Source organism: Orcinus orca, chromosome 3 (assembly GCF_937001465.1).
Source record: "Orcinus orca chromosome 3, mOrcOrc1.1, whole genome shotgun sequence".
NCBI lineage: Eukaryota > Metazoa > Chordata > Mammalia > Artiodactyla > Delphinidae > Orcinus > Orcinus orca.
The window spans coordinates 125,101,075-125,123,967 of record NC_064561.1 but is presented as its reverse complement, the minus strand read 5'-3'; the positions used below and the strand labels follow the sequence as shown (position 1 = coordinate 125,123,967).

Sequence of the window (22,893 nt, the reverse complement as noted above, 5' to 3'; positions counted from 1 at the left end):
GTTAAACTGGTGGATATGCTTATTCACCCTTTGGTACATACATGAATTAGGGTTCCAGATGTAATTTTAGCAGCCCGCATTAGAGAATTTGTGACATTAATTATCCACACTTGAACCTTAAAAATATCCCTAAACATGCATGACTTTGTTAATTTCTATGGAGCCGACCTACACTTGACAGCCACATGTGGCTGTTTTAACTAATCAAAATTAAATAAAATGTAAAATGAAGTTCTTCAGTCATACTAGCCACATTTTTTTAACATCTTTATTGGAGTATAATTGCTTTACAATAGTGTGTTAGTTTCTGCTTTATAACAAAGTGAATTAGCTATACATATACATATATCCCCATATCTCCTCCCTCTTGTGTCTCCCTCCCACCCTCCCTATCCCACCCCTCTAGGTGGTCACAAAGCACCGAGCTGATCTCCCTGTGCTATGCAGCTGCTTCCCACTAGCTATCTATTTTACATTTGGTAGTGTATATATGTCCATGCCACTCTCTCACTTCGTCCCAGCTTACCCTTACCCTTCCCTGTGTCCTCAAGTCCATTCTCTGCGTTTTTATTCCTGTCCTGCCCCTAGTTTCTTCAGAACCATTTTTTTTTATATTCCATATATATGTGTTAGCATACGGTATTTGTTTTTCTCTTTCTGACTTCCTTCACTCTGTGTGACAGACTCTAGGTCCATCCACCTCACTACAAATAACTCAATTTCATTTCTCTTTATGGCTGAGTAATATTCCATTGTATATATGTGCCACATCTTCTTTATCCATTCATCTGTCGATGGACGCTTAGGTTGCTTCCATGTCCTGGCTATTGTAAATAGAGCTGCAGTGAACATGGTGGTACATGACTCTTTTTGAATTATGGTTTTCTCAGGGTATATGCCCAGTAGTGGGATTGCTGGGTCATATGGGAGTTCTATTTTTAGTTTTTTAAGGAACCTCCATACTGTTCTCCATAGTGGCTCATACTAGCCACATTTTAAATGCTCATTAGCTGCATGTGGCTACTGGCTACCATATTGGATGGCCCAGAACATTTTCATCATCACAGAACATTCCGCTGGACAGCACTGGACTATACTGACCTTGAAAGTCACTCTGCTAACACTCTAGGGAATTGTTTGGTTTTGAACTGTCTCTTTGGCATTCTTTACAGAGTGGTGAAGTAGAGTAAACCAACTAATAGTGTATATCCAAATCTCTTTGCACTTCTGTTTTCTTTTCTGTACATCTCTACATTAAATTCTTCCAGCTCTGCTATTCTATGGTTCCATCATCCAGTACTTTGGCATTATTATGTAAGTGAGGGTTACACTAGAAATGAGCATCTCTGCTGCTACTTGTATGTCAGATTATCTCCCCTTTTTATAACAGCTTTATTGAGATATAATTCATATACCATAAAATTCACACTTTTATTGTGTTTTTATGGTAGTTTTTTATGTATTTAAAAAATTGTGGAACCATCACTAGTATCTAAATTCAGAATATCTTCATCACCCCGAAAAGAAACTTTATACCCGTTAGCAGTCACTCCCTTTTCCCCCTCCCCCCACCCCCTGGCAACCACTCATCTACTTTTTTTCTATGGATTTTCCGATTCTGGATATTTCATATAAATAGAGTCATGTAATATGGGGCCTTTTGTGTCTGGCTTCTTTCTCTTAGCATAATGTTTTCAAGGTTCATCCATGTTGTATCATGTATCATTATACTTCATATTTCTTTCTAGGTCAAGTAATATTCCATTCTAGGGGTATATATTTTGTTTATCCAGTCATCAGTTGATGGATATTTGGGTAGTTTCTACTTTTTAGCTATTATAAATATTGCTTCTATAAAGATTCAAGTATAAGCTTTTGTGTGACTATATGGTTTCAGTTCTCTTTAGTATATACCTAGGAGTGGAACTGCTGGATCACATGGCAGTTGTATGTTTAATATGTTAAAAAACTGCCTGTTTCCCAAGGTGACTACCATTTTCCATTCCCACCAACAACGTATGAGAGTTCCAATTTCACCCCATCTTCACAACACTTGCTATTGTCTTTTTTAATATAGCCATCCTAGTGGTTATGAAGTGGTATTGCGTTGTGATTTGGATTTGCATTTTCCTAATAGCTAGTGATACTGAGCATCTTTTCATGTGCTTATTAGCCATTTGTATATCTTCTTTAAAGAAATACCTGATCAAGTCCTTTACCTGTTTTAAATTTTTTTTCTCTTTCTGTTGTTAAGAGTTCCTTATATAGTTATTATGCTTGTGTATCAGGTATATAAGGGGTTTTTTTAATCAGATATCGGACTTGGAAGTATTTCCTCCCATTCTATAGATTGTCTTCACTTGTTTTGAGGGTGTCCTTGGAAACATAAAAGGTTTAATTTTTATTTATTTATTTATTTTATTTAATTTTGGCTGCATTGGGTCTTTGTTGCTGCATGCGGGCTTTTCTCTAGTTGCAGCGAGCGGGGGCTACTCTTTGTTGTGGTGCCCGGGCTTATGGCTGTGGCTTCTCTTGTTGCGGAGCATGGGCTCTAGGCGCACGGGCTTCAGTAGTTGTGTCGTGCGGGCTCGGTAGTTGTAGCTCACAGGCTGTAGAGCACAGGCTCAGTAGTTGTGGTGCACAGGCTTAGTTGCTTTGTGGCATGTGGGATCTTCCTGGACCAGGGCTCGAACCCATGTCCCCTGCACTGGCAGGCAGATTCTTAACCACTGCACCACCAGAGAAGCCCAAAAGGTTTAATTTTTTTTTGAAGAGTAGTTGATTTACGATATTGTATAAGTTACAGATGTTTAATACAGTGATTCACAATTTTTAAAGGTTACATTCTGTTTGTAGTTACTTTATGAGATTGGCTATATTGCCTACGTTGTACAATATATCCTTATAGCTTATTTTATACATAATAGTTTGTACCTCTTAAAGGTTTAATTTTTACAACATCCCATGTATTCGTTTCTTTTTTTTATTTATGTTTTTGGTGGTCACAGGTAAAAAGTATTGCCGACCACAAAGGTTTACTCTTAAATTTCTTCTAAAAGATTAAAAAGTTATATTTTAAAGTTTTTTTGTGTAGGTTTATGATCCATATTGAGTTACCTTTTGTGTATGATGTGATGTAGGGAGTCCAACTTTATTCTTATGCAGTGGACATTCAGTTGTCTGTGCCATTTGTTATAAAGACTGTTATTTACCTGTTGCATTGTCTTGGCACCCTTGGTTAAAAATCAATTGACTATACGTGTAAAGGTTTATTTCTGAACTCTAAATTCTATTCCATTAATCTTTAAGTCTGTCTTTATATCAGTACCATGCAATATTAACTGTAGCTTTGTAGTAAATTTGAAATTGGGAAGAGTCCTCCAACTCTTTTTTTTTTTTCCCAACATTGCATTGGTTATTTCTTGATCCCTTGCATTTCCATGTGAATTTTAGAATCAGCTGGTCAATTTCTGTTTAAAAAGAAAAGGCAGGGCTTCCCTGGTGGCGCAAGTGGTTGAGAGTCCGCCTGCCGATGCAGGGGACACGGGTTCGTGCCCCGGTCTGGGAAGATCCCACATGCCGCGGAGCGGCTAGGCCCGTGAGCCATGGCCGCTGAGCCTGCGCGTCCGGAGCCTGTGCTCCGCAACGGAAGAGGCCACAACAGTGAGAGGCCCACGTACCGCAAAAAAAAAAAAAAAAAAAAGAAAAAGAAAAGGCAGCTGGAATTTTGATAGGGGTTACACTGACTCTGTACATCAGTTTGAGGAGTACTGCCATCTTATTAATATTAAGTCTTTTGATCCATGAACATGGGATGATTTTTCCCTTTATTTAGGTCTTTTTTTCCAATGGTGTTTCATAATTTTCAGTGTCTGTGTCTCATCCTTGTTTTATTAAATTTATTCCTAAGTGTTTATTCTTTTTGTAATTGTAATGTATTTGTAATTGGAGTCTATTACAGAATTTTTCCTTAACTTCATTTTCAGATTGCACATTGCAACTATAGAAAGATACAATTCACTTCTGTACATTGACCTACTATGTAAGCCTTAGCTGTACTTGTTTATTAGCTCTTGCAGTTTGTGTGTGTGTGTGTGTGTGTGTGTGTGGTTTCTTCAGCTCCTGTTTCTAACTCAATCTTTGCTATAGGTGATTGGAGAAAACTTATAATGTACTATGACTTAAAAGGAAACTTTTTTCCTTTATTTTCTAGGAGTTGTAGCTGTAGGGTACATCAATGAAGCCATTGATGAAAGGGATCCTTTGAAAACCTTAGGTAGTCTGCTGCTACCCACTGCTAGGATTAAAGATGTGGACCCAGACTCTGCCCAGCACTACCAGGATGTTTTATACCAGGCTAAAACACAGAAATTCATGGTAAGTCTTAGTAGGTGTGTTTCTTTTAAATTTACAGACCAGGTTGGGGACAGAGGGGCAAGAGGGAGGATTTTTTTTACCCATTTTTCCTAAAGCTAATAATTTGCTTATCTATGTATGGATCAGATTACAAGTTAATAGGGCTGTTATTTTCCTGGTGTCAAACCTGAGGGGGAAACTAGCTCCAGAGCTGCTGACTGCTTCTACTCTTTCACTAAAAATGCACTTGTGGGTGAGTTCTTGTTCACAGTCCAAGTTATTGGATGTTTACTGAGCACACACTGTATTCATGGTGCACTATATGGCATCTGGTAGGGGAAAGGGGGATCCGAGGAACACATGATACCATTTGAATGTTCTATCCTTATCCTCAAGATGCTTAGAAAGTTACTAAGACAGTAGACATTCTCATATAGAATAGTTAAATAGCAGTAGAGGTGGGTATGTGGCCAAATGTCAAGACGAGGAATGCCCAGAGTGATTCAGAGATGTTTGGGATTTCTGTGAACTGGAGCCCTAAGGTATGTTGGTGTGGAGATAGAACAGGAGCTGCTCCTGAAGGGTAAGGAAGAGTTGGTTTGGTGAGTGGGAAGCAGGATAATGCAGGCAGGTAATGGCAGGGCTAGATGGGTACCAGCTTGGTTTGTTCTGGGCACAGGAGGAAACTGACCTGGCCAGGTCCCACTGAAGAGCAGAGGGCTTTATCTGGCGGCAGAGCTTGTACTGTTGTTTTGAGACATCCCCCAGATACTAGCCACTATTGGAAGAACTGAGTGGAGAAGAAAACCTATCACCTGATGCTACCTGGGACGTAACCACTTGTGGCTTGAATGCCAGGCCAGTGACTGGGAGAATGAGACTCAAACCTGACCTCATGTCCCCAAACCCCTGGGGAGGAGAGTGGACCCTGTCAGCAAGGAGGACTGGGCCGCCCCCTGCTGTTTGCACTGATGTAGCTGTGGCTGTAGCACGTGACACAGCATTGAAAGCTAAAGGTATTAGCTTTGGAGACAGGCACCATTCAAACCTTGGCTTTGCCACAAATTAGGTAGAGATTTTAGTCAAGTCACCAGAAGTCTCTGTGCTTCAGGTTTCGCATGTGTAAAATGAGAACAATAGTACCTACCTTATAGGATTACGGTGAGGCTTAAATGATTACATAATGAGCAATATATATTTATATTTTTACATATTAATATATAATTACATTGATTATAGTGTGTGTATGTATAAGTGTAGAGCATTTGACATGGAGCATGTCACCCCAAAAAAGTGCTGAAACAATGTAGCTAGTATTTTTGTGGGCACTTCTGGCTGCCACACAGGTCAGTGGGTGGTGAGTGATGTCTTTGTCACAAGGTCTTTACTCGACACAGGTTTACTTTACTCTGTTCACTAGTTGGGATCTTCTGGGTGCAGGATAGAGACAGACCTGGGTTTCTCTCTGCCAACAGCCACATGGGCGTTTGTCGTTAAGGTGAAACTAACTCCACAAACCTTTTATAGGCAAGCAGTGGAGGTCCCCCCCGAGCATCCCAGTCTAAGGGCTCTAGGTCAAGATGGAATTCCGCAGCACCTCTCCAGGGCACTCAGAAGCCTTGCTGGTGTCCATGCTGTGCCTCCTCTCTGTTGGACATCCTTCCTAAATGTGAAAGAAGTTTTTTAATAGTGTACTTAGAACAGGGAATATGAGCGTAGGGATCTGAGTTAGAGCTCAGGCATTAAACCACTCATGGCCTGTGAAGTTAGGAGCGTGAACTACATTGACAATAATTGAGGGATTAAAAACATTGCAGTAAGCAACGAGTCTGGTTTGGTTAAGTTGCCGCTTTTCAACACACTTCTCTTTCTCTGCCCGTTAATTTTGAAACTTTGTTTTCTCAGCCCATTCTCTTGCCCTGGAAAAAAAAATCTGATTCTGTTATTTGGTGGGGTCTCTATTTGCTTGTTAACCTCTGCTGTTGTGATACCTGGAAATTTTCAGTTGTTTTTATGGGGCTGTTTCTGTGCTTTGCTTTCCGAAGGTCTAGCCTTGGAAAATAATAGAAGAAAATTACATTATTGGTATTGTCAATATAAAGTAAAGCTTGTGCCAAAGTATACAGCCATTAAAAGTCACGATGGAGAACATCTTAATAGAATGCTCAGTGTTATCAAAGATTGAGGACAGTGGTGTAAGTTGGTGAGAATTCTTGGTCCTCGTTAACAGTATTTCAAGTATAACCTTGTGTAGGCACCACATTCCTTCCATCTCTTGAGGGGAAAGGCTGAGTAGTGGGCATGTTGGCATACACTTAACAGAGAACACACTTTCTGGGTGTATTCACTAGAGGCAGTGAATTGTCAGCTATGTTTAGTTTTTTTATTTTTTTATTTTTTTAACATCTTTATTGGAGTATAATTGCTTTACAATACTGTGTTAGTTTCTGCTGTATAATAAAGTGAATCAGTTATACATATACATATATCCCCATATCTCCTCCCTCTTGCATCTCCCTCCCACCCTCACTATCCCATCCCTCTAGGTGGTCGCAAAGCACCGAGCTGATCTCCCTGTGCTATGTGGCTGTTTCCCACTAGCTATCTATTTTACATTTGGTAGTGTATATATGAGCATGCCACTCTCTCACTGCGTCCCAGCTTACCTTTCCCCATCCCCATGTTCTCAAGTCCATTCTCTACATGTGAGCTATTTTTAAATTGAAGGCTTTGCTTTAGAATTTTGGAAGGTACATGACTTATACACCCGCAAAGTTCTCTTCTCCTGCATGCATAATTACTGCATAAAAATTAAGTGTGCTCTTAACAAGTGAATAGTGTTGTATTTTTTCTGTAGGTAAAACTGTCTTACAGTTTATGACTTTGTTTGCAGAAAGTCAGTTTCCTCCATTGAAGTTTTGGGCATCTTGAAACTTACTTGATTAGTTTTTCTTGCTTTGCTTTAGTGTTTATTTTTACTCTTCACATAACCACGCAGATACCGTAAATGGCCTTCATGTGCATTTTTGCATTTTTTTAATCTGAGTCCAATGAAATAGGAAACTCTGCACACTCAAAAATAGGCATTTAAAATGTTTTTTTATTGTTTTGATGGGCACTACAAAGTATATGGTCAATGCACATTCCTATTACAGACTTGAAAATTCATCTCACAGTCCTTCATGCCCTTAACCACTGATATTCCACCTCTGTCTAATCTCTAAACTAAAGGAAATATAGTCATTTCCCTACAGAAATGTACTGGGCATTTATAACAAAATATCCTTTCCCCATTAAAAACTAGGTATAAGGACAAAAATAATGGAGTCATTATTTTAAATTTATAAATGACCTCATGAATATATCCTTAGCTTTCTTTCTTTTTTTTTTTTAAATATAGCCAACCAAAAATGATGTGTCATGTCATATGGAACACCTTGCCTTCTCAGTACAAATTTAATTGGCTTTCATGCTGTTTAGATGCTTTGGGATTTTACCCTTTAATTCATTCAGCCACATGACGTGCAAAGTATGGAGCCTGGCTCCACAGACCCTGGGAAGACGTGGGCCTGGCATTGCTACAAGAAGCTTAAGGAAGAGGACAAGCCCCTTCTCTACTGCACATGGTGCTTAATAAGTGCTTATGGAATTAATATTTGTGTATAAATGAGCCCTATATAAATGCCATAAGAAAAATACAAAATAATGCTTTGAAGTTTCAGGTGAGAAAAATGAACTCTGGCTAGAGAGTCAGGGAAGAATTGTCCTTTGAGGACTTTGAAAGATGGAAAGAATTAAGGCAAACATATGAGAAATATCTTTCCGGTTAGTGGCAGGGGCAAAATGAGAAGTCTGGATCACAGCAAAGCAAGAAGCTTGGCCTATATCACATGCCAGGGTTTTTGGGAAATAAAATTAGTGTTAGCCTGAATGCTAAGCTAAAGATTTATAATTCCAAAGCAGTGAATGGTCAATGGAGGTTTCTGAACTGGGGGTTTTGAGTGATGTATTCAAACTGGTATTTGAGGAAGATTAATCTGGCAGTGGGCTGAGAAGTGGAGGGTAGGCTGGCAGTGATGAATGGTTAGAAAGCAAAGGTGCGGCTAGGATAACGGACCCTACTGAGAGACATTACACACATAGAATCAGATGATGAGGCAGCCACCAGCATGAGAGCTGAAGGAGGCAGAAGAATTACAAATGACCCCAGACACTAAAACTGAGATCTTAGCTCCCCCCATGCTGTACCCTTGCCCCCTGTTCCATCCACCTCCTCCAGATCATCTAGAATAGAAACCTCTTAGAAGTAGGGAAGATGGAGATTTAAAGAACTTGAAGTACCAGTCAGGCAGGTGGAGATATCTTTTCTCCTGAATTTTATTCTTAAAATACTGATAGGTTCTTTTTTAAGTCACTGTTTATGTAATGTTTTATTTTGAAACACCATTTCCTAGGGGCTCACAAATGGAGCTAGAGAATAGAGGTCCTTGCAGTATACATATGTTATCCCAAGAGTGTGTGTCTTCACACATAGCTTTCCTTGTTCTCTAAGATGATTTCACCATTGTAAGGTAAGCCGTGGAGTGATTCGTGATTTTTGACATGAGAAAATAAAGGAATGGATCTAGGCAACTATTCAAGCTCCCAAGGCACAAAGCTATGAGATAGATGAAGTATAAGCCATCGGCGTTGTTGTAGTAGTAGTTTGCGTGGTGAATAATGAGTAAGATGTTGCTTGGAGCAAAGCAAATGGTAAAAACCACAAGAATGAGGAGACTCGCCTTAACATACCACAGCCACCTACGATCTTTTGCATTAAGCGTCCAAATGATGGCTGTGTAGCAGTAGATAATGACCAAAAATGGAATTAAGAATCCAAAGAATGCCAAGGAGATGAAGTAGTAGAGTTGGAAGGGAGACGAGGACTCGCATGTGTTGTGGACATCATGGCAGGTGGTGATGTCCTGCTGGACAAGATAGTACTCCTGCTTCAGAATGAAAAATGGCAGCATATATAAGAAAACCGTTGTCCACACCAATCCACACGTTAGCAAGGCATAGGTGCGCTTGGGCAGCCCCCGGTAAGTGAACGGATGGACAATGGCCAGGTAGCGGTTGATACTGATGCAGGCGAGGAGCAGAATGGAACAGTACATGTTGCCATAGAAGATGACTGTGGTGGCCCGGCACATGACCTCTCCAAATACCCAGTTGTTCCCGTTGAGATGGTATGCTATTCTAAAGGGCAGTGTAACGCAAAGAAGAAAGTCTGCAACGGCCAGGTTGGCGTAGAAGACGTTCATACGGATGGATCTGGTCCTGAAGAAGAGCATCCACAGGGTCACCACGTTGGCTGGCACACCTACTACAAACACCAGGATGTAGATGGCGGGTATCAGTCTGGTACTTAAAGAGCTGCTCAGGTACCTCCTGGTAGCATTATTCACATGGAGACTTGAAACACTTTCTTCAGGGCACTTAATTTTTACAGTTGTGGTGGTTCCTGTCCAGCCTTCTATGGCAGAAAGGGGGAACTCTTCAAAAGAATTCAGGGGAGCGCCACGGAAGGTCTTAATAGGTAAGGTTGGCTTTGCCAAGTTGTCTGCATCACATTCCGTGCCTTTAATTGAAAAGAAGTATTAATATATGATTTGTTGATGAGTCATATCTATGGTTCAGGAGACAATAAAACTAGATGTCTTATGCTACATAATTTCTATAATGGTAGAATTTAGGGTCATTTTTATTTTTAAAAATCATTATAGGTGAGGTAATCAACAGGAATGCATTTAATGTATTATCATATGCCCCAGCAGCATGCTAACCCATGCAGGAACCCAAACTAGATGACAACTCCTTGTATGTAAGGAGTTTGTAATATTGATACTATAAGAGGAAACAAAAATAGCACATCAGACCATTGTAGGCTAACGTCATATTGATTATAAACTGTATAGACTGTATAGATTATAAACTCTTCAGGCGAGAGTTAATAGATTTAGATGTTTGAGCAAAATGTCAAGGAAAAGATGAACATGAGCAAAGATGAGCAAGGTTCATAAAGAGGTGGAATTTAATAGAAGAATAAGATTCTGGTAGGTGATGAATGGGCAAAGGCATTGTGTAGGCTGACATGGGGTCTGGAAATATCAGATGAGTTGATTCAACAAATGTTTATTGCATATTTATATGCCAGTGATATACCCAGTTTTAAATCAACGCCATCCCTGTCTTCAACTCTCAGACTAATGGAGAAGATGCGCAAAAACACATTCTTATGCAAATAAGGTACATCTGACAGATGAAGTTGAAAGAGTAGGTTACAGCCAAATCTCTGAAGGGCCCGTAAACTGTACGAAGAAATCATGTGCCCATTCACAGATGCTGGAGTCGTACACGGACAAAATGATGAACAGAGGAATGGCCGTTGAGGTAGGCAGCATGATGGCCCCCCAAAGTTTCCATCTGCTAATGCCTAGAACCTGTAAATATGTTACCTTCTATGGCAAAAGGGCCTTTTGCAGATGTGCTTCAGGGTCTTGAGATGGAATGAGTATCCTGGATCGGTCAGTGGGCCAAATGTAATCATAAGACTCCTTATAAGAGGAGGAGGAAAAGGGTCAAAGTTGGAGATACTGGAAAATGCTATGCTGCCGGCTTTGAAAGTCGAAGAAGGAACCACGAGCCAAAGAATGCACATGCTTCTAGGGGCCGCCCAGAGCAGGAAAACAGATTCTCCCCTGGAACCGCCTTGCTGACACCTCGATGTTAGGACCTGTGACCTTCAGAAATACAAAAAATCTGTGTTTTAAGCCACTAAGGTAGTGGTAATTTGTTACAGCAGCAATAGGAAACGAATATAATCATGATTTGATTCGTGTTTAAGGTGACTTTGATGACAGCGTAGAGAACAGGCTAAAAAGGTGAGAAATTAGAGGCAAGGGGGTCTGATTTGGAGGCTACTGTAGTCATTTCAAACTCAAGTTGGTGGGTTACGGAGCTAGAGCAATGGCACTGGAGAGGTAAAGATGAACACGTGAGACTGTAACAGAGGTGCAGGGGGACTTGCCTCTGACTGGCTCTGGAAGCGGTGCAGGAGAAGCAGGAAGCAAAAGTGACTGGGAGGTTTGTACTCTGGAGGTCTTGGAGGAGAGGCGGATGGAGCATGGGACGGGGCAGGGGGACTGAGGGTGCCACGCAGGGAGAAGCTAAGATCTTAGTTTTGAGTATTCCTGAGTGTGAATTGCTGGTGCAATATTAGAATGTAAAATGTCCCATGACAGGTTAGAAGACTTAAATGTGGAGTCCAAAATCTCAGGAGCCCAAATGAGAGTTATGGGTTTTTTAGTCTGCGTGGAGACCATACTTTGCTTTAGTGCTTGAATGCCCTAGGGAGAGATGTGAAAAGAAAGAAGCCAACGGCAGACTTGAGCGGAAATGCCAGATTTTAAGGGGAAAGGAGACGAAGGAAGAAAAATCAGAAGAGGAAATTGATAAAATGATCCCAGAAGTTGGAAATGAGAAAAAAGAAAAAGAGGATAGAAACAAATTACATACTATAAATATTTGGCTTTTAGTGACATGTTGGTACTAATAATCGTAATTCATGAAAGAGCAATTTCAAAGACAAAATAAACCTTAACACTCAAACCTGCTTTTCACTGTGTAGTTTTCTGTAAGTTAATCCTTGACATGTAGAGAAAGTAGATTCTCTCACATTTCTAATGTTACCTTAAGATGAGCTTTTATGCTGAATATAAACCTAATACTTATATCGATTTAAAATGCCATTGCTCTGCCAGTTACCTCTTTTCACACGAGCTCTGAATTCCTACATGTTGAATCCTTGAGGTTAGTATTTAGTAACCTGGCTGTCATTCAAAGCCAGTTTCTCTTCCTGATTTAATCTCTACCAGTTCACCCCCGGGTGAAATTGAAGCCTCCCTCAGAACCTGGAGATTGCACGAACTGAATCCGGGGTGTAACGCAGAGGGATGAGGAGGTGTTCAGGTGTCCTTAAGGGAAGAAAGATTAGAGAAAAGGAAACAGAACTCGGGGAAGTGGCATTCTTCTGTGCCAGTGTGTAGATGTGGACTTAGAAGGCATGTTGTGTGACACCTGAGCACAGCCACTCAAATCCTGCTGCTTAGGGCTTCCCTGGTGGCGCAGTGATTGAGAGTCCACCTGCCGATGCAGGGGACACGGGTTCGTGCCCTGGTCCGGGAAGATCCCACATGCCGCAGAGCGGCTGGGCCCGTGAGCCATGGCCGCTGAGCCTGCGCGTCCAGAGCCTGTGCTCCGCAACGGGAGAGGCCACAACAGTGAGAGGCCCGCATACCGCAAAAAAAACAAACAAAAAAATTCCTGCTGCTTACTTTGGCATTTTGGAAAATTCTTGCATCTGACATCACCCAAAGACAAGTGCCTTTCCAGACAGGCACAAAGCTGAAATACGTGGGCTGAAAAACATGCTATACGAGTTATGTCCCTTCAAGATCTGAGAAGAGAGCTGCTGAAACCATAGTGTTTGTCACTTTTCAGAAAATTCCAGTGATTGAGCAAGACATCATGCCTGAAAACATGCTAAACAGTGACTCTGTGAACAAGCCTTGATTCCATTTCCTTGAGAATTCTGGCTCTTTTATTCCTTAGGGCCTAGTTTTCCTTAAGAGATAGTACTTGTTAAATTACATATATATTTTGTAATTTGTTTGAGTTTTTTATACAGGTTTATTTGGCATGATGTTTCTGAAATGTTTTTCAACCTGAGAAAAGGCCTTGGAGAGGGACTGATCCCCAAAGGGAACAGGCGTCAGCCACTAAATAACGGGGTCTTCCTTCACATTTCTCCCCAACCCCTACTGACGAAAGCAAATTCACTGCCTTTCACTTTGTCACCTTTTCTTAAAAATAATTTTTTAAACTGAAGTATAGTTAATTTACAGTGTTGTGTTAGTTTCAAGTATACAGCAAAGTGATTGTTTTATATACATAAAATATATATTCTATATATATATTCTCTTTCAGATTCTTTTCCATTATAGGTTGTTATAAGATACTGAGTATAGTTCCCCATGCTATACAGTAGGTCCTTGTTGTTTACCTATATTATATATAGGAGTGTGTATATGTTAATCCCAAACTCCTAATTTATCTCCCCCACTCCCCTGCTATCTCATTACTTTGACACCTTTTAAATTCCCCCCTTTTCACGTCCACCAAACCCCACCAGCAACTTGAAGGAACCACCTCCCCAAACCTCTTTTCTTTTGCTCTTCTGCTTCATTTTGGTTCATCCACTCACAGAGCACTCACTCATCTGTAAATCTCAAACGAGCTACTGCTCTCTACTGGTTCTCTCAGCACCGTCCTTCAGCCACCTCAGTGATTCCAACTGTCAGTGTAAGCAGCATTCCTTTATAGAGCCTTGGTTTTTAAAATTTTTATCCCACCCCCCCGCCATTGTCACTTCTTCCCTTCAGCTTTCCTGTTCCTAAAACGTTGGCTGGGGTAGGACCCCAACGGTAAGGGGGTTGTGGATATCCCTATCCCAAATTGATTACTTTTAGAGCAAGCAGGAGGTTACAGGCTAACATTGTATTGAGTGAAACAGGAAACACGTATTTCTTTTGGGAAACACAAATTCATTAGCATAACTGATTACTGAAAGCAGACCACTCCGTCTATCAGGGAGTATTCTTGTTTCCAGGAGGTATAAACATAGGATTTTTTAAATCTCTTAAAAAAAAGTTATCTTTGCCAAATCAGAGGAAATTCTTAGAAAATCAAAAACTTTTAAAGAAAACTGATTCTTGACGTAATTGTAGAGATCTAACATCTTGACTATGCCACAAAATTTTAAATATCAGCGGAGAACACTTAGTCTTTGACAAGTTTGGAATAGTGAACAGACTACATCTCTTCACGTCCATAATTCCACGTTTTAATAACTAAGATTTGGGGGTGCAATTTGTGTGAAATGTAAAAGAGATTAGATTCAGTGGACTCTTGGGACACAAACCAGCATTCCCACTCTACCCCATAAGAAAAGAGCTTACCACTTTGACAGGAGGCAGGTGACAGAAGCAGTGCTCCAACAGCTACAAAGATGACAGCTTTCATCTTGATCATCTGAGCCCCGTTTCTCAAATGTTTAAAATTAGGGAGTATGGTTTCACTTCGGTTCCATGTGTTGGCACCAGTTGGAAACCTGGTTCTCTCTGTAGAAGCGTGTTCTCTTGTGCTCTGCAGACAGGAAGCCTGCCAGGGTCCTCTGCAGGGAAAGGGTGTGACAGCACTCATGTTTCAGTGTGCATGACTCAGCCGAGCCTCTGAGCACGTTACGTTATCCCCGGAGAAAGTCACTGAACTCCTCCCTATCCCTCACAGGAGAGAAGCTGTCATTCCCACCCAGTGAATTTATGTGCATTGAATGAATACCCTTAAGAACAGTCCTTAAAAAAAAAAAAAGAACAGTCCTTGACAGAAGTAAGCTGGAAACAGATGCTGAGCAGCAGTTAGATTTGAATCTGTCCCATATCTCATTTTTATCCAGTTTAAAAATGAAGTTCTAGAGTGTCATTTCTACTTAGTGATTGAGCTGTCAGAAATTATCCTTTCCTTTATCCTTCCAGCTATTTTAAATCTTAATTCTTAAACTCATTACATAATTGTAGGCTAAATGAATCATGGAAAGCAAACTTTTTTTTAAGAAGTTAAAATTGTTTTAAGCTCTTGATTACTTTGAAAATTCTCCTTCAGTGTCACATTAGTCCGAATTTGTCATCAGTGCTTGGCCAAAACTTGGTTTCATTGTGTTTTGTTTTGCCACAGCTAAACATATTCTAAGCCATTCAATAATTCTGTAGGCTCAGATAACTAGGGAACCCCGCCCAAAAATACTGTTTGATTAAACTAAAATCATAATATAACATTAAAACACAGAGGACTCCCTTTATCCCATGGGTATTGGTGAGCATGTTTACAGTAAGCTTTTTTTCTTAACTGTAGTAAAATGTACATAACATAAAATTTACCATCTTAACATTTACGAAGTGTTCAACTTAGTAATGTTAAACACATTCACATAGTTGTTTAACATATAAGCTTTTATGTGTAGTTATGTTCTGCAGGATATAATTGAATATGTAGTTTTAAAAAAAGCTGCATTATAACACATTTTCCTATAATTAACAAAACTTAAATGCTAAGCCAGACAACCCAATAGGCTGTTAACTATAAAAATGAAGTAAGAATCAGAAAATGCAAATTTCACAAGCCTTAAGGTTAAGGAATAAGGTGGGAGAAAATGGATCTGTGTAAACTTTCCCCATCTTGGTTGAATGTTATCACACCAAGAATCTTACAATCAAAAGTCAGTGTTTAATACTTCAACCAAATAATATATGGTAGGACAAACTGAGATAGAATGGTATTTTATTGCAGAAATAATAACCAAAACCCACAAAATATTAAAGAGAAGTTACTTTTTTATTTAAAATTTTCTAGGAATCATTTAAATTCAGGAATTTATTACTTGATTTTCAGATGGCCTACTTTCAGTTGACTTAAGCACTCTGTAACCCATATGTTGAAACTGGATGTTTAGCTGGAGATAGAGTCACGGCCATCCTGTAAATATCCTATTTCCAGTCTTCTAGTGAGCAGTTGAAAGGGAGACCTTACACTGGTAGGATTCAGTTTTTACTCTTGGTTTTACATTTAATTCTAGCAACCTTTACATCTGTGGGTCATGATTTAAACTGTTGACTTAAATTCTTTTGATTTGCAAAGTCTCTCTTGGGTTTAGCTTACAAAACTGATACTTTCAGCTTTGAAGTGGGATTGTAACTTCCTTCGCATCTGGGTAAAAATTTGTACGGTACATCTTCTACACTGATAAGTTATGAAGGAATTTGGTAAATACCCTTCAAAAAAAAACGTGAGAAAGACAGAAGTGAACTTGTGTGGAGCTTAGGTTTTAGGCTATACCTTGGGGAGTGGTTGGGTTCTCTTTGGCTTAGAAGCAGAGAAAAAAATACTTTCTATTCCTGTCTCTTCATTCCTCTTCTAGTTTTCAACTTCCCATCTTACTTCTTGTTTGAACCTTCCACATCCATTCTCCCTCAAAATGGAAACTCTTATTAGCTGATGGTTCCCATGTGGCAGATCTAGCTAAAGGTGATTGTGGAAGCAGGAACCAAGCCTTCCTCAATGGTCTTCATTAGTCTGGAGGTTACAGGATGAAATAGCAGATATTTTGTCTCATTTTCAGAGCCCTTTCCACATATATCATCTCCTGTTAGCCTCTGCGGGAAATAGGGTTGAAGCCTGCCAAAGAAGCTGGTGAATGTTATTTCTCCTTCCTGCCCCCCATCCTTCTTGAGTCCTAAGTGATGGAGCCGGTTCTCCATGGGTCCAATGACCTACCTTCTGTTCATTCACAGTCTTGCTTCAGGCTCTAGTACGTGACACTTACTCCTACAAGTAGGCTAATGCTCCCACTTTTTAAAATGAAATGTCTCATCTTCTCTGAAAATATTTAATTTCTACTGCTAACACAATTTACTTGTAATCTTAGACAAGTTTATATGAAACGCAGTTGCTGTCTGAAAGTCCCATTTAATTACATTATATCAGCACCACATTTGGAGTAAGATCATCAGAATCAACACCAAAGTAAAAACTAGTAAAGATAACTCAATACCTTTTTATTGCTGCTACCACTTCCAAGTAGTTAAGCTATCCTTAACTACTTGGTCTTTTCTTCGCCTGCAACTCAACACTCCTAATATAAATTAATCTCTTCTTGGCTATTTCTAGATTGTGTATCTACAGGTAATATTGCTCTGATCACATTGTATTATAATTATATATTTTTTCTTTTCCATTATGGTTTATTACAGGATATTGAATATAGTTCCCTGTGCTATACAGTAGGACCTTGTTGTTTATCCAATAATTATAATTTTTTGATGCATTTTGCTCTCCTGCTAAACTGTTAGCTCCTTGAAGCCCATCACCATGTTTCTGTTTGGATATTTTTGTTCTTATGTTTGTCCCTGTGTCTGATAAAATTCAAGTATCATTGTTTCCCACAAATTGAAAGTATTTCCATGGCACCCTAGGCCACCTTGGAAACCACAGTTACTGAGTGATTGGGAGAGAGAGTATTTGATTGACTAAGGTAGCCAGAGAAGGCTTTTTTGGAAGAGGTGCCATTTGAATTAAGGCCTGAATGATAAAAAAACAACAGCCATGCAGCTGGGGTAGAATGATGTGATCTGAAGGAGGCTGGTGTGAAAACCTGAAACAGTGAGTAGAGAAGAGTGAGGTAAAGCCAGAGGGGTCGGCAGGGCCAGATCATCAGATCCCCACAGTTAATGGGAAGGGAGTGTTGTTTCCTTCAAACTGCTGGGAAAACCTTCTAAAGGAGTTTAAATAGAGGAACGGCGTGATGATCCGTCCCTTTTGGAGAGATCCTCTGCTTCTCTATAGGGGACCACTGTGGTGAAAGGCAAACTTGGAAACAATGAAAGCAAGTAGGAGATCGAAGCAGCTGTCCAGTGAGAGATGATGGGGGACTGGACTAAAGGGGTGGCCGTGGAGAAGGTTGAACTGGTCCAATGGGGAGTCTGTTTCATCAGTAGCTTGTACAGTTTGTGGCTGTGCTGGGTAGTTGCTAAGTAAGAGTTTGTGGAGATTTTAATAAAGTGGCTCCTAAAAAGCCGTGATTAATTCTGTTTCATCATCATTCACTGTTCTCTCTTTTATTCTGTGCCCATATTCTCAGGACCCTCAAAGTGTTTCTAAAATCCTTTGGCTGGATGAGATACAGCATGCGGTCAATGAGGCCAACAAGGACATGGACAAAGCAAAGCACTGTAAGCCCTCACCTCCTTCTGCTGGCCAGACTGGCCTTGCTTGCGTCTGGTTATGCCCCTCAATTGTTATTTTAATTCCTAATTTTTTTTAAAGTAGACCATTTTTAATTTCTGAAAAGATATGGACTCTCTTACCAATTTTCATTCTTGAATGCATATTTATACAAAAATAAGATTGGTCGGTTGCACTGTTTTTAGCGGTTAGGTACGATCTCCAGCAAAATCTGAGATTGTTGCTGAACAAAATCCAGAAAGCAAAAAATAATTTCTCAGCTCTTAAATTTGTAGTGTAATCAAGTCCTTTTTTTATCTTGATCCTTAGAAAACTAGGCTGTTTCTGCTTATTAAATGCCTTCCATTGCAGTAGTCAGGGTTTTCCAAAAACAGAGCAACATATATTTTTTTTCTGTAGAAAAAACAGACTTATGTATATATTCTGTTTCTCTGGAAAGTATATAGTATGTGTACTATCTACCTGTCTATACACACACATATATAGAGAGAAAGAAAGAGGGAGATTTATTTTAAGAAATAGTCTCATGCAATTGTGGAGAGGCTGGCAAGTCCAAAATCTGTAGGTCAGGCTGGCAGAGGCCAGGGGACAGCACTTAATTGCCAAAGACAAGTGGGTGTGGTTATTATAACGGACCGAGTCGAAGCAGTAATTAGAAAAATGTGACTCACAGAGACCTATAGAATTTGCTAATTGATCATGGTGTTCCTAAAAGTGAAATAGACAGAGAGTCTACTAAACTCTTACTTGATTTGCACAAGTGGAAGAAGAGTTCTAGGTCAGGTGAATGTAAGTAAAACAACAGAAAGTCATGGTCCCTCTGTTAGTTCCCAGACTTGAGCCATTTACAGCCCCAGAACCCCCTGAATGAAGGATGGGCTGGGTCCCCTTGGAAAAGGACCCTGCTACATTACCAACATGTTATACCCTACTGTGGTGACTGTGCTGGGAGGAAAGGACATAATCAGACGTTTCAGAGATTACTGGACACTGACTCTGAACTGACACTAATTCCAGGAGACCTAAAATTTCACTGTGGTCCACCACTCAGGGGAGGGGCTTATGGAGGTCAGATGATCACTGAGGTGTTGCTAAGGTCCGTCTCATAGTGGGCCTAGTGGGGCCTCAAACCCACCCTAGGATTATTTCCCCAGGTCCAAAATGCATAAATGGAGTAGACATACTCAGCAATTGGCAGAACCCACATTAGCTCAAATGATAGTTGTCCTTTTTTTTTTAAGCATCTATTTTCACAGAAGAATAATAAGAAAATTCACATGGCAATCTAAAATAGCTTCAAGATTGATATGCTAGGGACTTCCCTGGTGGCGTAGTGGTTAAGAATCTGCCTGCCAGGGCTTCCCTGGTGGCACAGTGGTTGATAGTCCGCCTGCCGATGCAGGGGACACGGGTTCGTGCCCCGGTCCGGGAAGATCCCACATGCCGCAGAGCGGCTGGGCCCGTGAACCATGGCCGCTGAGCCTGCGCGTCCGGAGCCTGTGCTCTGCAACGGGAGAGGCCACAGCAGTGAGAGGCCTGTGTACCGCAAAAAAAAAAAAAAAAAAAAAAAGAATCTGCCTGCCAATGCAGGGGACACGGGTTCGAGCCCTGGTCCAGGAAGATCCCACATGCCGCTGAGCAACTAAGCCCGTGTGCCACAACTACTGAAGCCCATATGCCTAGAGCCTGTGCTCTGCAACAAGAGAAGCCACCGCAATGAAGAGTTGCCCGCGCAGCAACGAAGACCCAGCACAGCCAAAAATACATAAGTAAATAAATAGATTTATTTTTTTAAAAAGATTGATATGCTAACACTCTACATATATAAATAACCTACATAAATTAAGATCCTAAAGGTGCAGTTCATTAACCTCTCCATTCATGACATAATTAGAATCTATTCTATCAAGTCATAGTCTTGCTCCAGAAATGTGCTTTTAAATGTCACAGGCATCTGTAAGGAACATCTGGTTTTTATTTCCTTAGCCTGGAAAAATATGTGTATTTCTCCAACCTGAATTTTTATACCCTTAGGATCTTTGAAGTCTTTCCATTCTAGCACTCTAATCCTTTTTTTTAATCGTCATTTGAGCTTCTTGCTTTTTTTTTTTTTTTTTTTTAATTCCTGGTTGTGCTGTGTCTTCATTGCTTCCCCGTGGGCTTTCTCTAGTTGTGGTGAGCGGGGGCTACTCTTCATTGCAGTGCGCGGGCTTCTCATTGTGGTGGCTTTTCTTGTTGCGGAGCATGGGCTCTAGGTGCGCAGGCTTCAGTAGTTGTGGCACGTGGGCTCAGTAGTTGTGGCTCGCGGGCTCTAGAGCACAGGCTCAGTAGCTGTGGCGCACGGGCTTAGTTGCTCCACGGCATGTGGGATCTTCCCATACCAGGGATCGAACCGTGTCCCCTGCACTGGCAGGCGGATTCGTAACCACTGTGCCACCAGGCAAGTCCCATCTAGCACTCTAATCCTTAAGAAAAAAAATAAAATTGAGTTGTGTACACAAGAGATTTAAATTTATATATAAGACTGAAGGCAGCCTTAGTTTGAAGGAACACTTTTAAGAAATTAGATTATCATACAGGCACTCAAATAGCCTAAAAGGGTTATGATTTTTCTCTTAAAGATCAAACCAGTTTAGAGTTATTTTATTCCTTTTTATTCTGTGTTCTGCTTATGTTTGGCAGCAAATGTTAAGTTCATCCTCTTGAGACTCAACGTTTCTATTTACTATGAATATAAGAAATTTTCTCAAATGTGTGATTCTTTACTCCACACTTGCACATTTAAAATCCTTTCTTCTACTTCTGTCCTATCCCTTGAAAGAGTTGATACAGTGTCTTCTATGATATATAACAACAAATAGATGTTCTGAAGATAAAACCAACTATATTCTTATACTGAGTTGAGAATTTTCCAGTTTTATCAACAAGGAATTTAATCTTACTTTTAAAAGCATTCTTCATCCTTTGTATGAAGACTTAAAGACAGATTCTGATCACATGTTGCAATTATCAAACCCACTCCCAGATAATTTGATAAAAGAAAATGTGCTGACCCATGTATTTTACCGCAGGCAAGATTTAAAAGGGCATAGTAACTCAACACTCCTTCGTTTTGGCCCAATGTCCATTTTCACTGGAGCATCCTGCTTTCTTAAAGTAGGGTTTTCTCCATTTTTTGACTCCTTAGAGCAATGTTTTTCAGCCTTTTTCCATTACTGCACCCTAAGGAATCTTTCTAGCCTTTTTTTTTTTCCCATGGTGCTCTTTACCATGACATTTTAATACCACAGATATATCGTCTACCTCTTTATGTGCCATATGTAGATCTGTGCTTTTATACATAAAAAGATTTTTTACGTTCTCCTCCTAAGAACCCACGTAAAGCAAACACATTTTTGGATCTCTTAGGAGATTTGGGGGAGGTTTTCTTCATTTGTTCCATAGCAGAAACATACCTGACTTTCCGGATATCATTTATCTGTCATTCTCAACTATCTGGAACTTAATCACAACCCATAGATGAAGAAAAAAGCAAGCAAAATAGCTGTCTCAAAGCCTGTGTACTACAACTGATTTTCTCAACTCAGTGGGGACCACCTGGACAGCTACTTTGAGCCTGTTTATTCTTATCTTCGGCATAAGGCTAATCTCTTGGTTGTATCTCTTCCCAGCTCAGAAGCCATGACCTACCAGGAAGTTAGGTGTTTGGGCTGCCCCGTGCAGGCGCTCAGACGGGAGCAAGAGGTGATAACTGACAGTGACGTTAGAGGAAAACTAAAAAGAGGAATTTGAGGCCATTTAGTGCAGGAGCAAAACAGCCCCAACACCTCCATAAGTCCTTGAAGTTACCACTCACCGTATTACAGCACAGTATAATTTTAATGACATGAAGGACTGTTCTGGCAGCTCTCGGCAAATGTTAAACGCCTGATACATACCAGGGACTGTGGGTACAATGATGAGCAGGATAGAAACTGTTCTGTTAGGGTTTTTACTGGGGCTTTAGATTTTCGTGGCGCATGATTCTGTTAAGATGAAGGTTGGCACCTAAAGGAGTCAGCTTCGGTTATCTGGAATATTAACCCATGGACCCACTGCTTGCACATCAATACATACATTTGCAAGAAATGTTTGCCTGCGTAATATCCGTCTTTTAAGGAAAACAGCATTTCACTGGGTTCGATGAAGCTGTCGGATGTAATTCACGTGAGGATCCTTTGTCATTTCCTTGTTCTTTCCACATCTCTCAGACCACAGACATCTCCAACACCAGTACTGCCTTCTTCTTGTTCTGCAAAGCTTTCCTGGAGAAGAGGAAAGGGGGGCAGCTTACCTGTTCCCATTAACTTTATATGTGAAAGTACCTACTGGTGTAGCTTTTGTTCAGCAACAACTGGAGTTGGCTGTGGGAGGTCTTTACTCTTCACCTGCTCCTTGAGATTTGCATGACGTGGACTCATGGCTGTCGAAAGTCAGACTCTGTTTTTCTTACCACGTCAGCCTTCACAGTTCTATGCACGTGTGAACATAATTTGATGACAGCAGTATACCATTTAGCATTTGTATGGCAGAGTTTGACGTGTGTGTTTAAAAAGAAAGAAAGAAAAAACAATCCATCTCTCTCCTTTCTTTTCATCAAGA

The 22,893-nt window shown here is 40.4% G+C and overlaps 2 protein-coding genes across 3 annotated transcripts in view; one reads left to right on the top strand and one right to left on the bottom strand.

Moving 5' to 3' along the window:
- IQGAP2 (IQ motif containing GTPase activating protein 2) overlaps positions 1 to 22,893 on the top strand; it is a 288,011-nt gene that overhangs the window by 197,246 nt on the left and 67,872 nt on the right. For both annotated transcript variants that reach the window (XM_004270825.4, XM_033430051.2), the window contains exons 13-14: positions 4,214 to 4,377; positions 18,149 to 18,239. In XM_004270825.4, the coding sequence (XP_004270873.1) occupies positions 4,214 to 4,377; positions 18,149 to 18,239 (255 nt within the window). The remainder of the gene's footprint in view (positions 1 to 4,213; positions 4,378 to 18,148; positions 18,240 to 22,893) is intronic.
- On the bottom strand, positions 8,772 to 14,917 carry F2RL2 (coagulation factor II thrombin receptor like 2). The gene is made up of 2 exons (XM_004270826.4): positions 14,415 to 14,917; positions 8,772 to 9,976 (listed from the first exon to the last, which is right to left on the bottom strand). The coding sequence occupies exons 1-2, from the start codon at positions 14,656 to 14,658 to the stop codon at positions 8,904 to 8,906; spliced, it is 1,317 nt and encodes a 438-aa protein (XP_004270874.2). The 5' UTR covers positions 14,659 to 14,917; the 3' UTR covers positions 8,772 to 8,903.